Source organism: Halichoeres trimaculatus, unplaced genomic scaffold (genome assembly GCF_033239565.1).
Source record: "Halichoeres trimaculatus isolate MK-OKI-2021-1 unplaced genomic scaffold, fHalTri1.1 fHalTri1_scaffold_21, whole genome shotgun sequence".
In the NCBI taxonomy this organism is placed as follows: Eukaryota; Metazoa; Chordata; class Actinopteri; order Labriformes; family Labridae; genus Halichoeres; species Halichoeres trimaculatus.
Window position 1 is genome coordinate 21,599,600 of NW_027437199.1, and position 12,734 is coordinate 21,612,333.

A 12,734-nucleotide genomic window follows, 5' to 3' on the forward strand; every position below is an offset into this window, starting at 1 on the left:
GTTACAACTTGTTACATTTCAGACCATATTACATCTTTTTATTTGCATTCAGAGTCACTTTTACGTTTCGGATGATTGCTACATTTTGGGCTAACACTTGTCATTTAAGCGGACACTGTATTATAACTGGACATAGTCTCCCTGACATACTTGTCTGTTCTTGAAACAGATTTTTTGAAGCAAATTGGCTGGCAGCCATATTGGAAGTGGGCAGCTTTAATTCTCCGCACTAACTTCAGGCAGCTACACGGTGACAGTCAGTCAGGTAAACCATAACCAGCTGTTTCCTGAACCAGGCAGCAAACATGTTTTGGCTGTGTGTGATGCTACGTGGTTTCTTTTGCTTCTGCAGCCAGCCTCAGATGGACACTTGACGTTATTTAGCTCTTCAACATAGGCCTTGTATTTTAAAACAAGGGGGTGGAGCTTGGTCTGAACAATTGGCATACTGTTTTTTTTCTTTTTTAATCTAAATGCAAAAAGTCAAATTCGTAAAATTTCATCATTAGTCTTATGAACTTGAACAGGATGGAGTTAATTAATTGCTCAGTTTCCTTCTTTCAGACCAGAGCATCAGCCAGTGACAGGCCATTATTTTGACTTTTAGAAATAGTTTGAAGGACTGGAAAAAAAATGAACAGTTGAAATTCTCCTGACGGCATATTTTCATTTTAACCATTGCAGATTTTTTGATGGGCTTTACTTTAAATTTGTGTTCATTGGAAAATGAAGATAACAACTTAAAAAACAGTCAACAGCAGAATTCTTTATTGACAGTTGTTAATGTGTTACACAATGTGAACAGCTTATCTACAAATTCATGGGTAAAAAAAAAATAGAAATTCCTCATTAGTTTTCTTTTCTATTTGATGTCCTTGCTCTGAGGGTATTATGGGATGCCCAAGTTAAGAAAAACACAACTGTGGTCCACAGTCTCATCCACGGCAGCAGTGACCTAAAATTCGTGTATCATCTGGAGGCTTTTCCATTTTCATGGACTTCCATCCTGAAAAAGGAAAAAGAGGAGAGGTCAGGTTTAAAGCAAAGATCAGACGCTCATGGACTCCTTCAGGTTTGGTTTGTTTCAGAGCAACACACCCATTCTCCTCTTTGAGCTGCTGGTACAACTCAAACTTGTTGTTGACAGAGCTCACTCTTCCCACAAACTCTTGGTGCTTCCTGGAGTTGGCCATTGTGATGCGATTGGTCCAGAGGGAGAGGAGGGACACCGGACCTGTAGCAGGAACACAGGTGGGCTGTTACAGACTGCACTGATGTCTTGTCACACAGAGTCAAAGTTATGAAACCTGGTGCTGGTGTTATGAAAGCATGTAAAGGAATAGACTGAGCAAACAGTAGAGAAAGAGAGGATTGTGCTGTTTTATGCTGTAAGAAACAAAGCATGAAAAAGACAGATCCACTCTGTCTGCTCTTCACCTCTCTGATCGTTTATACTTGAACACTGACAGTAACAGTTTTTAAACGTCTTCTTTTCTCTTACAGTTCTCAGTCCATCTGTTAATGAAATGGTTCTGTTTTAACTCAAACAGGGATTAAAGTTAAGAAAAATTAACTTGATTTGATTAACTGAAAATTGTTAATGTATAAAACATCAGAAGTGTCTCAGAATAAAACTGACACATTTTTCTTCTTTGAAGCTAAAGATCTGAGCTGACAGATATGAGCTCGCCTCTTTTCAACAAATGTGACCTACAGTTAAACAAATTTTATGCCTATACAGAGTAACAGAAGATATATTTGTTCCTGTATTGTCTGGGCTCTTATGATTTATGGAGGGGGCTCTTGATTTGTGGGGCTGGAGTCACTAGACACCTAACACCATCAGGGTACAGTTGCACTTGTGTTTTGCTGTACCCTGGTGTGTCTCCAGCCCTGTGAGGTCGGGGCCTCCTCTGTGTCTATAGCTAGCGGTCTTTGTTCCCTCTTCTGGGGTTTAAGTTCTTTGTGTTATGTGTGTTTTGTGTTATGTTTGTGTTAAAGTTCTTTGTGACTCTTTATTTCATTCTGCCTTTGTGCTTGTCTTTAACTGTTCTTTGATTTTATTTAACCTTCTTTTTTTTATGCTATACTCTTGTGCTTGCTGTCGGTGTCAAAGCACTTTGTAAACAAATGTTTTTAAAAGTGCTACATAAATATAGTTTATTATATGTGTTTTATATCAAACTTGAACAAGTTTAAGCGTGAAAAAGTCGATTAAGTCAGGGGGTGAGGGTATCTAGTTAATCTAACATCAAAACGAAGCTTTTGGAGCATTTGGGGATTAGATTTTTATAAATGAGGACTTTGTTTTCTATACTTATTAGGACAGTGGAGTAAGAAGCCTCCTCTGTTCTTGACCTTCAGCAGCCTGAAGCAGTAACAACACAGACAGACCCTCAAACAAGTCACTAAAGTTAGAGTATAAACACATCAGGCTTTAGTCTGGAGGAAAATGTGAAAAATAGTTGCTTTGCTAAATTAACCTTTTACAGAACATTAACTGTATCCAAATTTACTAACTAGATGAATTAATTGTCACACTGAAACGGATGAAAGTCCCTGTAAGCCTGTTGCAACAGAAGCTCTCAAAACAAATGAGATTGAAACAGCCGGATTGAATCCTACTGACTGAACTGTAGTTAGATACCTTGTGAATTCCCAGGACTTATTTCAAAGAAATTTTGACTAGTGCTGTCAGACGATTAAAAAAGATAATCTAATTTATTACAGGATGTGTAATTAATTAATCTAATTAATCGCATTTTAATCTCATATCTGATTAAGGTCCAAAAATAAAGAATTTGAATTCCAGGACATTAAAATTACATTAAAAGACACTAAAAAAACATTTAAAAATAAGGTGGGAATATATACAACACATTTTTAGGCACCCTGAGGCATAAGGAACACATGAAAAAAGTTTTATGGTTCTATCTTTACAAAATCTACACATTTCTGCACCTAAGATAAGCTGATTTGATTTTTAGGACGGTTTTTGTTTCTGTCACATTTTTACTCGATGTGGACTCAATTTTCACTGCAATATGAACTTCTATACTTCTATGAGGTCAGGAGAACCAGGGATACAGGCTAAAAACTGTGAGGAACTATGTACAAAACACTCAATTCAAGTCTTGGATCAAAGAAAAGTGAAGTCTTTTCAGTTTAACATGCTCTGAACACACAAACTGTTGCTCATTGGTGCAGAGCAGCCCCAAGCTGAAACATGACGCCAGGAAGATGGAAGCAAATCTTCAAAGAATTCTTTAGATTTAAGTACAGGATATATATCGATCATTCATGTCTTGCTTAATGCAGTAAAGAGTGTAGAATTATCTGTTTTTACAGAATTGAGCTAGAGCAAACGGTTGATTTTCTGCAGATTTTCAAAAAGGGCATGTGAATATACGAGATGTGGACGGCAGTCCCCCAAAAATCACTCCTTGCTTCCCCCCCCAGTTTAAAGCATGTTGCTGAGTCAAGTGTGATACATTCAGGGACCGTCTGAAATTTGAAAATCTAACGAGAACACCACTTTTTCCAAGTAGGACAAACGATTTGTAAATGCCAGACATTTGAAAATAAGTGCGTCTTTGAACGCCCCGCGGGTTTGGGATCCAGATTAATCTGCGTTGATTTTTATGACGCGTTAATTTGCGGTGCAATTAATTGATCTAATTAAAGCGTTAAAATGACAGCCCTAATTTTGACAAATAGTGTCTTCATTCTATTTAACATTATATATCTGAATCTAAGAAATATCAAACTAAAGGTTTTCTATAACTTCAGTGGAGTAAGTTGCATATTTTATTAAATACAAGGATTTTTTTTTTTACATTTGGACATAACATTTGCACTACTGTGTTTTAGAACTGTGACCCACTCACTTTTTTGTAAAAAAAAAAAAAAAGTAAACTAGTGCTAGCTTGTTAAGATAATATGCTGTGTAGGAATTGTGTTGCCAAACAGTCCAGTTTAAAGCCGTTTCATGTGGTGCAGTGCTCTGTGGGTAATGTGTTGTATCACCTGTTGTCTTGGTGTGGGTGTCTATCAAAGTGTGATCAAACTTTAACAGTAAACTCTGTCATGTCACAGATTGGTATTCCCTGGTCATTTTTTCTCTGGTTGGGTGAATACATTTCACACCATAGCCCAAAATAAAAGCTCAGATATGACAGGCAGTGCACAGTGATGCTGGCTACCACAATACAGGCGTCCTACACAGAGTGGACTTTACAAAGCAGATCAAAGTTCTGACTGAAGCCTTGTTGCAAAATTCAGATAAAAACCTACATTAAAAATAGTTTCCCCCCATTTTAAGTCCAACCATCACTGAAAAAAAATGTAACAATTCTGAAATTCTGTCGTAGGGTTAGAGAACTTTAATTCCAGCTCATAATATAGAAATCTTTTCTGTCTTTTGGCACAACATTTACTGAAAAGATAGAAGTGTATATCCAACCAGGTCTCAGTACCCAGAATTCTCTGACCTTTTGCTCTCTCTGGAGGCTGAGCGTCCTCTGTGGACAGGCGCGGCTTCTTTATGAGTGGTTCAGGAGAATCTGGAGAGTCTTTGATAACCTCAGCCTCTTGTTCCTCCTTATCGAGCAAACCCTTCAGTCTTCAGATAAAAACAAGAGTCAGTTCAGCTCTGGAGACAGGACAGTTCAGAAAGTGACGTGAAGCTTATTTAAGTGAAGAACACTCACCTCTCAGACTCCTGCCAGCTCTTGTCATCTGTGTCTCTGCTGCCGTTCTTCTCTGCCCTGTCCTCCCTGTCCTCCCTCTTCCTGCCTCTCTTCTTCCTCTCCTCCTCCTCAGGAGGTTTGCTGCGGCAGGCGATGATGCAGTCCAGCACCCTTTGGTGTCTGTCTGTAGCTCCAGCGTGGGTTTTTACTAACGTTTCCAGCTCGTTCCACATGATGCGATACTGTTCATCTCTAGAGATGACAACGCAGAAACATTAGAAACTCTGGAGAATAAGAGAAGATATGTTTTTGTTTTGTTTTAAGAGTTTTTACCTTTTGGGTCCTTTGCCTCTGGATCCCACTGTAGAAATGGGAAGAGGATCGTTCTTCCTCTCCATGTCCACCAGGTTGTAAACCGTCTTCTGGCAGGTCAGAACATCCTCCTCAGTCAAGGTCTCCTTCACAATCAGGTTGGCTAGAGGAACCACCTGGTGGGGAAACAGAAAAACACCACAGTATGAACAGTAGCTAAAGCAAAATGAAAACTGTCAGGATGAATTTGACTGTCTGCACGCTGCTCACTGCCTGCATGTTGAAAATTGTCGTCTGAGAGATGATCATGGGCCAGTAACGAGTGTGGCGCTCGAGCTGAGCTTTCGCCCTCTCAGCTGGAAGCTTCCCAGAAGGATCATAGGCAGACTCTGGCACCGGGGTGAGCCTGTTCTCTCTCATGAATTCACCAAAGTCCTGAAACAGAAATGATCAGTTACTTCTTTGTGATCATTTACGTAAATCTTCACACGAATGGTTTCCAGATGAACTTACAGTGATGCGGTAGTCTGTGACTCGTCCACCGCAGCCCTCGCTGATGGACGGCGGGTCCTCTAGGGTGGAACGATTGCTGTTGAGCACGTGCAGAAAGATCTCTCCTCCGTGGCTGCTGAGCATGTGACTGATGACCTTTGACCCTGACTTCCTCGGCTGCTCAAGGAGCACCGATCGCCCTGTGGTCGACCAACACACCAAAGATTGAGCGTGAAGGCTCCAGAGACGGAAACATGGCGAGTAATGATGAAAAAGAGTTAATGTGATTTACCATTTAGAAGAAAGTTTGTGAGACACGATGAGGGACGACTGTTCACGTCTGTGGGGGAGATACGATAGGCTCCTGTGCAGTAGTGAAGCTCTGTGGAGGAAATCAGATTTAGATTAATACAACTTCACAGAAACCTCGAGCTGTAGTAATTAGGGCTGCAGCTATCAATATCTTAGTATTTGAGTCGTCTACTGAAAGTTCCATTGATTGATTGAGTAATCAGATGATTGTTCAAATGAGGATTGTTCGAAACAAGTGAAAAAGAACTGTGTGTTTTGCTTGGTTTTAACCTTCTTTTTTTTTCATAAAACATAATTTTGAGTCCTTCTAAAAACTTTTTTTTTTGCCCAAAACAACTGACAAATTGTCACAGCTCTGTCATCAGTTTCTGATTTGGCTGAAAGGGGACAGTGAAGGGAACAAGGTGGTGATCAGGAACCATAACACACAGACCTGTCAGACTGAGACTCAGAGAGTCTTCAGGGATCTTTTTCATATCACAATTCAGGATTAGAGAGACCTTTTTGTTAAAATGCAAAAACAGGTGATTTTACTGTTTGATTCTCCTTTAAAGTGATACTCCAGGATGGAACAAGTTGGGTCCTATAACAAGGTTTAGGGCAGAAATTACCCCTACAGCAGTGTTTTTGTGCAGCAGAAGCCCAGAGCTCACACCAAACACCCCCTCCCTGCTCGTCAGCCGGTTTCCTCTGCACTCAGACAGGGCCATTTTTTACTTGACCAAAAACACAAATAAACGGACTCCCACCAAAAAAATCTGATATCAGTCTGCATTCACGCTTTATTTAGAGAATTTTCAGCACGTTGCTTTCACACAAAAACACCGCTAAATAAGGCTCTAGTTCTCATTGTGTCTCTTCGTCCTGGCAGACTACCTGTGTTTGTTTATATCTGGCACGCCGCGCGCGGACTGATACACTAAGCGGCGAGCCAGCTGTGGCTCTGCAGCAGAGGTAGCACCGTTTTACGACATGATGAGAACTAGAGCCTTATTTAGCGGTGTTTTTGTGTGAAAGTAACGCGCTGAAAATTCTCTAAATAAAGCGTGAATGCAGACCGATGTCAGATTTTTTCGATTGGAGTCCGTTTATTTGTGTTTTTGGTCAAGTAAAATATGGCCCCGTCTGAGTGCAGAGGAAACCAGCAGAGGAGCAGGGAGGGGGTGTTTGGTGTGTGCACTCTGAGCTTCTGCTGCACAAAAACACTGCTGTAGGGGTAATTTCTGCCCTAAACCTTGTGATAGGACCCAACTTGTTCCATCCAAGAGTATCACTTTAAACTACTCTGGACTAAGTCCTGATCTTGAACCACTTTCTGGTACAGTGAAAGCTTGAAGCTGATACTGGATCTTTTTTTACAGCTTTTAACAGCTAACTTAGATGTGTTAAACTAAAAAAAAAAAAAAAAAAAGATGTGTTAAACTAGAAGTTGACTTCAACTGACTTCACCCACCTATGCTGTTTGTCCTCGGGGTGCACCACTTCAGCGTTATTGTCTCTTTGAGGCCATTTTCTCGAGTGCTGGTGCCGGCCATATGCAAGTCTCCTGCACAACACAAAGAACACAAGAACATCAAAAATTCACATTTTTCTCACATGTTGATTTAAAAGTAAAATCAACTTGAGAAATCTTGATTCTTTCACAGATGAAAAGATGAACCCACCACTTTTAAAGAACTCCAGGTGAGCGTCTCTGTGATGCAGGAGCTCAACATCATAGTTGGCTGACGTGTTGGCGTGCTGTTCTTCCTGTCCATCCAACAACATGAATAAATACAGGATAGCATGAAGTTAGCGCTTGTAACATTTAAAATTAGACACAAGCTGACACAAACATGTTTACACTGCTGATTTCATGTTTCAGAGGGTAAATGAAAATGACAAAGGAAAAAAACAGGGATGCTTTTTCAGTGACTCCAGTACAGCTCTTCTTTCAAACTACATCTTTCTTTAAATTTACACTAAGCTAAGCTTCCATCGCTTCACAAATCAGGGATCATCAATCTGAAAAATAATAATAAACAGTCTCTCAAGCCACAGACAGGACAGTGGCCTGGTTATTTTAAATCTACTAAACACATTTTAATCATAGAAAATGTAAATTCAGGACAGCTACAGGACACTTTTTAACATGTAGGGGACAAAATCTAAATCCAGACAGCACAAGGGGCCAGACCAAGACTCTAAAAGAGGGGGTGAGCGGGATGGGAAAAACAGAGACCAGGGAAAGATTCGACAACTTTTAACATCTGACAGACAATGACAACATCTTAATTACCCAGAAGAGGCAACACTGGTCACACATGTTCAAATATTTAAAATCTTCTGGTGTTATTTTGGGTCAGAATTTGGGATTTGGAGTTTATTCAAACAGGTTGGAAAACAGAAAAATATATTTTAAAGAAGTGAAAACAAATTGTGAGTGAAGATCATCGTTTGATAAAAAGAGTGTAAAGTGAATTCCATGTGGGACCAGAGTCGCCTGCTCTTGACTTTAGCCTCAGCAGCTAATCTGTGGACTAACTGTCACACTGAAATGAATGAATGAATGAATGAATGGATGAACGTCACTGTAAGCCTGATGCAACAAAAGCTCTCAAAACAAATGCCCTGCACACTGTGTGAAGCCAGCCCTGACCCTTCCTCACTTTGATGTGTGTGTGATAAGAGTACTAACCTGGTCGCAAACATTTAATGTGGGCTAGCAAAACAGAAAATACAGCATGAAACCAGCAGCAGAGTCACAGTCATATCAGCATGCAGATGAGAGAAACAGAAAGGTTTAAATGTAAAGAAAGTAAAGGTGAGAAGTGCTTGTACATGAAGATTTAGCAAGCACAAAAAAGGGTAAGGGCTGTGAGAGGATATGAAACCAAAACTCCACCATGAAGTAAAAGATAAAGTGCACTCTACCATGAAAACATTCATGTGGCAGCAAAACGAAAAAGTGATGTTTGTCTTTATGTGTGTGAGGCCGGATGAAGGGTGACAGCCCCCTTACCTTCATGGGGATGTTTGTTATGGTGGTGGAGGCCAAGTCAAAGTGCTGCTGAACCAGAATGTTTAGTTTGGTGGCTAAATGTCGGCCTGCACGCACACTGTGGACCTCGCTGGTGAGCAGAGGCGAGATCTGAGAGAAGCAGAGATTAAAGATGTAAGACGTAGTCAGAGTGATTTCACATGAACCAATGAAGTTAAAACTATAATACTTGTTTTTCCTTTTTCAGTTCCCACCTCTTTCTTAGGTCGGTCAGAGACCAGCGTGTCCTCTCCCTGTGGGTAGATGTGAACAAGCACGAGGTCACATTGCTGGATCGCCATCAACCTACAGAAAGCAAACAGTACAGTACAGGTGAGGCCCTGCAGAGAATCTGAAAATACATCAATTTCAACACCACTAAAATCATTTTAATGAGTAAAAGATTTCATTCTTTCAACAGTGTCTGACCTGTCTGATCCTGCTGCCAGCTTATTTTGCTCTAATATCGTTTCCTGGATGCAGTCCTCCAACATTCGCACGTGGGTATCACTATGTCACAAAAGAGAGAGCTTCATTAGCACATATTCAAATTAGGAAAAACACATCGATAACATCCACGAGGCATTGCAAAGGCTGCAGGATTACTCCACCAAGACAGCTAAAAGTAAATGTAATAATGATTTAATCTACTTTGAACTCTTTCTAAATCCTCCTTCAGGTATTTCCTTTATTTATAACAAAATTTGATGTTTTGCAGATCTTCTGATCCCTGTATTTCTCCCATGTTGTTGCTGTCAGTGTTTACCTTTTAGCGTTAGTGAGGCAGATAATACGTCCCCTGTTTGCAACTCTCTCTGCTGTGTCCATTAAAGCCGTGCGCTTCTCATGCTGCAACTCTGTGATCTTACACAAAGCCTCCACTGCAGAGACGAGCCCATGCAGGATGCTGCAGCACTCAGGGTCCTCGCGTGGGTTAGGCGGTCCCACAGCTGCGAGAGCTGACATGAGCTGCCAGAGAGGAGGAGAGAAGGAAACATCAAACCAGGAGAAACTCTGAAAACACATTAAATACTTCTGACTGTGTGACTGACTTATCACATGCAGTATCTTACCTCATGTGTGCTCTGGTCTTCTCGTCTCCAGCTGTTCAAGATGTGGAACTCTGAATCGCTCACCATGTAATTAACCTGTAAAAAACATCAGTTTGCAGAAAATGTTATTGGCTGTGTTGACCCCACTGGTGCCTTTACATTAAATTAAGTGTACCTTTTAAATAAAATAACATTAAAAACAACGATAGCAATACACATTCAAAAGTATTGACTGACAGATGTCTATTAGGGAAAGAGACAAGATTTTTGCTTTGTTTTGCTTTTTGTTAAGCTGTAGCCTGTCAGTCAGTGTTCATATGTGATACATACCGTTAAATAACTACAATCTAAACACACAATAAAGATGAAAAAAGCATACCAGTTTGTCCCTTGGATAAATATCGTAGAGAATTCGGCAGTACTCCATGGAGCACTCCACAGCACACGTCCAGAGCGACTTGGACACAGGAGCCAAGGGAATGACCCCATGAGCTCGACTCTTTGTCAGGACATCGCACTCCACCTGCTGACGACTGGACTCTGCCATGTAGGGACAGTGGTCCACCACAAAGACAGTCTTGTGAGCAACTGAGAACATCTTCATTTTGCCAATCTGAAGTGTGGCTGACCTGTGGGGAGAGCAGGAAGGTTAATCATCAGATAGATTTGGCTTTGGTAACAAAACTGCATTCCAAATTGTTATGCAAGTGATTTTTTTCTTGAAAATATGGATGGTTGGTGTTCAGAAAAAAAACAGGGTTTTAGTATGATGTTTTTAAGTAAGGTCTTGTGCTTTAACAAAGCCTTTTTTTTGAGAATCCATAAAGCTTTTTAATATCCTTCAGCTTAATTACATGTATATGTGTGTGCCAAATTATTGTGAAATTCTTTTTATTTAAAGAGTCAGAGCACATTTATATATATTTATATTTTATAGTTTTATAAAACATATATTTTTTAAATAAATATAAATATTTTTTAAATATACATTTTATTTTATACACATTTATATTTATTCTTTCATAGAATCTTATATAATTTATTTATTAATTCATTTATTCTTTTATTGTTGTATAGATTCGTATATAATTTATTTTTTAATTCATTTGTTTATTTTTTTATATATTTATATTTGTAATTTGGCACTCTCACTACTCCATAATATTAAGATTTCTCATCTCCTGTAAGATTTCATTTTTCTATGGAGAAAAAAGAAAATCAGCCAAAGTGAAGAAGACGCAAGTGTCCATGCATGAGTGCACATCACATGCCTCACGTTATTCCCAAAGCTGAACTTTTGATTGTTTCATGAACTGGCCTACCTGCTCAACCTTACTCAGCCAGATTAAGTACCTCTAGTCAATAATTAGCAAGATGATTTACAGTGATGGTAAGAAATACAGCTCAAAAAAGTAGTTTCGAAAAACTATTCAAGTTGCTGTGCAGTGTCAGCAGAGAAGTCATCTGAAACCAACTAGATCAGTCGACCAGAGACATCTGAGCCTCAATGAAAGGAATGAAAGGCATTATAGAAACACTTATATTTAAAATGTTTTAAATACATTAAGTAATTTATCTTGTTCCAATTTCAAAAAAACACTGTTTTTTTGTCAAAGCTTGACATAGAAAAGACGTAGAAAACATTACTTTTAGTCAAAAAAACGTTCTTTGACAAAACGGTGCCTAGAAATTATGATTATGTGTAGATTGACATACTCTCAGAACTCTATATTGGGGCTGCTGACTAATCCCGGCTTAGCTCCATTCGTTACCAGTCTCCCTGGTGGAGACACAGATGTCTTTTATAATTAATGTCTATTTTATGTCTATTAATGTCTATTTTTATTGTATTTGTTGTTGTGTTTATGGACTTCGAGTCTGGCAATAAAGTATCTATCTATCAAAAAGTATCTATCTATGAGTTATATGCTCTTACTACTAGTTTGCATAATAACTTGGTACGCTCAAATGTACAGTCTGCATAATTTTGACCTTTTAATTTAAATTTTCTAGAGGTCTTTAAAAGCAAAATTTTAAATCTCAATTTTGAAGAAATATATTCACTATCTGACTTCAATAAAATGTTAAAATGACTGTCAACATATTTTTTTAAAATGTTAACAAAATAATAATAATTTATGCATAATAATTTGGCACGCAGTGCACAAACTTCAACATTTCATTTTTTGCATTTACAATCAACAGTTATTTCCCAGTGAACAGTGCATCTTTCATTGCGACACTAAATGTGTATCAATTGTTCTTGTCATATCTAACACCCACAGTCTCGTCAGACGATAAAACAGTTCCTTATTAGTCTGTGAATGTCGTGTCAACTCACCTTGGCAGTGTCTTTTCAGCTTCCCGGTAAAGAAATGGTCTGAAAAAATGCGCTGGTGCTCTGTGATAGAAATCAAATGACACTGTCGGCCTCAGAACCGGCTAACATGACTGTTAGCTAAGGAAGCATGTCACTGCATTAAGCGTTAGCCTTCCAGCTAACACTCATCGGAATCATTTGTTTGCTCATTTACGTTTTTTCGTCGCAAACTCCCCATTACGACATTAATCTGACACTAGATGCCTTTCTACAACCCATATCACTTACTCACAACCTCAAAATGTCTACTTTTACACACTTTGAATTGCAATTATAAACAATACAGCAGAAGCCTTTTCAAGCTAGCAGGTTTGTTATTGGCGGAAGTAACGGAGGCGGTCCGTCACTGACTTTATACCCCGAGTATATGAGCCACATATTAAATGGTTCCTCTGCCCTCAAGTGTGTTGTTATTCCGCGCTACACAATGAACCAGTAACTTATACAACTTTATATTACCTAGTAAAAACATACTTTTC

General features: G+C 39.2%; 1 protein-coding gene across 1 annotated transcript; it reads right to left on the reverse strand.

Moving 5' to 3' along the window:
- Nucleotides 1-768: 768 nt before the first annotated feature.
- ints13 (integrator complex subunit 13) lies at nucleotides 769-12,617 on the reverse strand. Its single transcript, XM_074698744.1, has 17 exons — nucleotides 12,217-12,617; nucleotides 10,255-10,504; nucleotides 9,897-9,971; nucleotides 9,590-9,792; nucleotides 9,253-9,333; nucleotides 9,039-9,129; nucleotides 8,806-8,934; nucleotides 7,469-7,553; nucleotides 7,258-7,350; nucleotides 5,785-5,874; nucleotides 5,514-5,692; nucleotides 5,271-5,435; nucleotides 5,022-5,176; nucleotides 4,710-4,940; nucleotides 4,491-4,621; nucleotides 1,099-1,234; nucleotides 769-1,006 (listed from the first exon to the last, which is right to left on the reverse strand). The coding sequence occupies exons 2-17, from the start codon at nucleotides 10,477-10,479 to the stop codon at nucleotides 970-972; spliced, it is 2,106 nt and encodes a 701-aa protein (XP_074554845.1). The 5' UTR covers nucleotides 10,480-10,504; nucleotides 12,217-12,617; the 3' UTR covers nucleotides 769-969.
- Between the last annotated feature and the right edge of the window lie 117 nt (nucleotides 12,618-12,734).

Coding starts and splice junctions, on each gene's coding strand:
- ints13 (XM_074698744.1), bottom strand. CDS start 10,479: ATGAAGATGTTCTCAGTTGCTCACAAGACTGTCTTTGTGGTGGACCAC. Junction 9,972..10,254: donor TTTATCCAAGGGACAAACTG/GTATGCTTTTTT, acceptor TGTTTTTTACAG/GTTAATTACATGGTGAGCGA. Junction 1,235..4,490: donor GCCTCCAGAGAGAGCAAAAG/GTCAGAGAATTC, acceptor TTCCTGCTACAG/GTCCGGTGTCCCTCCTCTCC.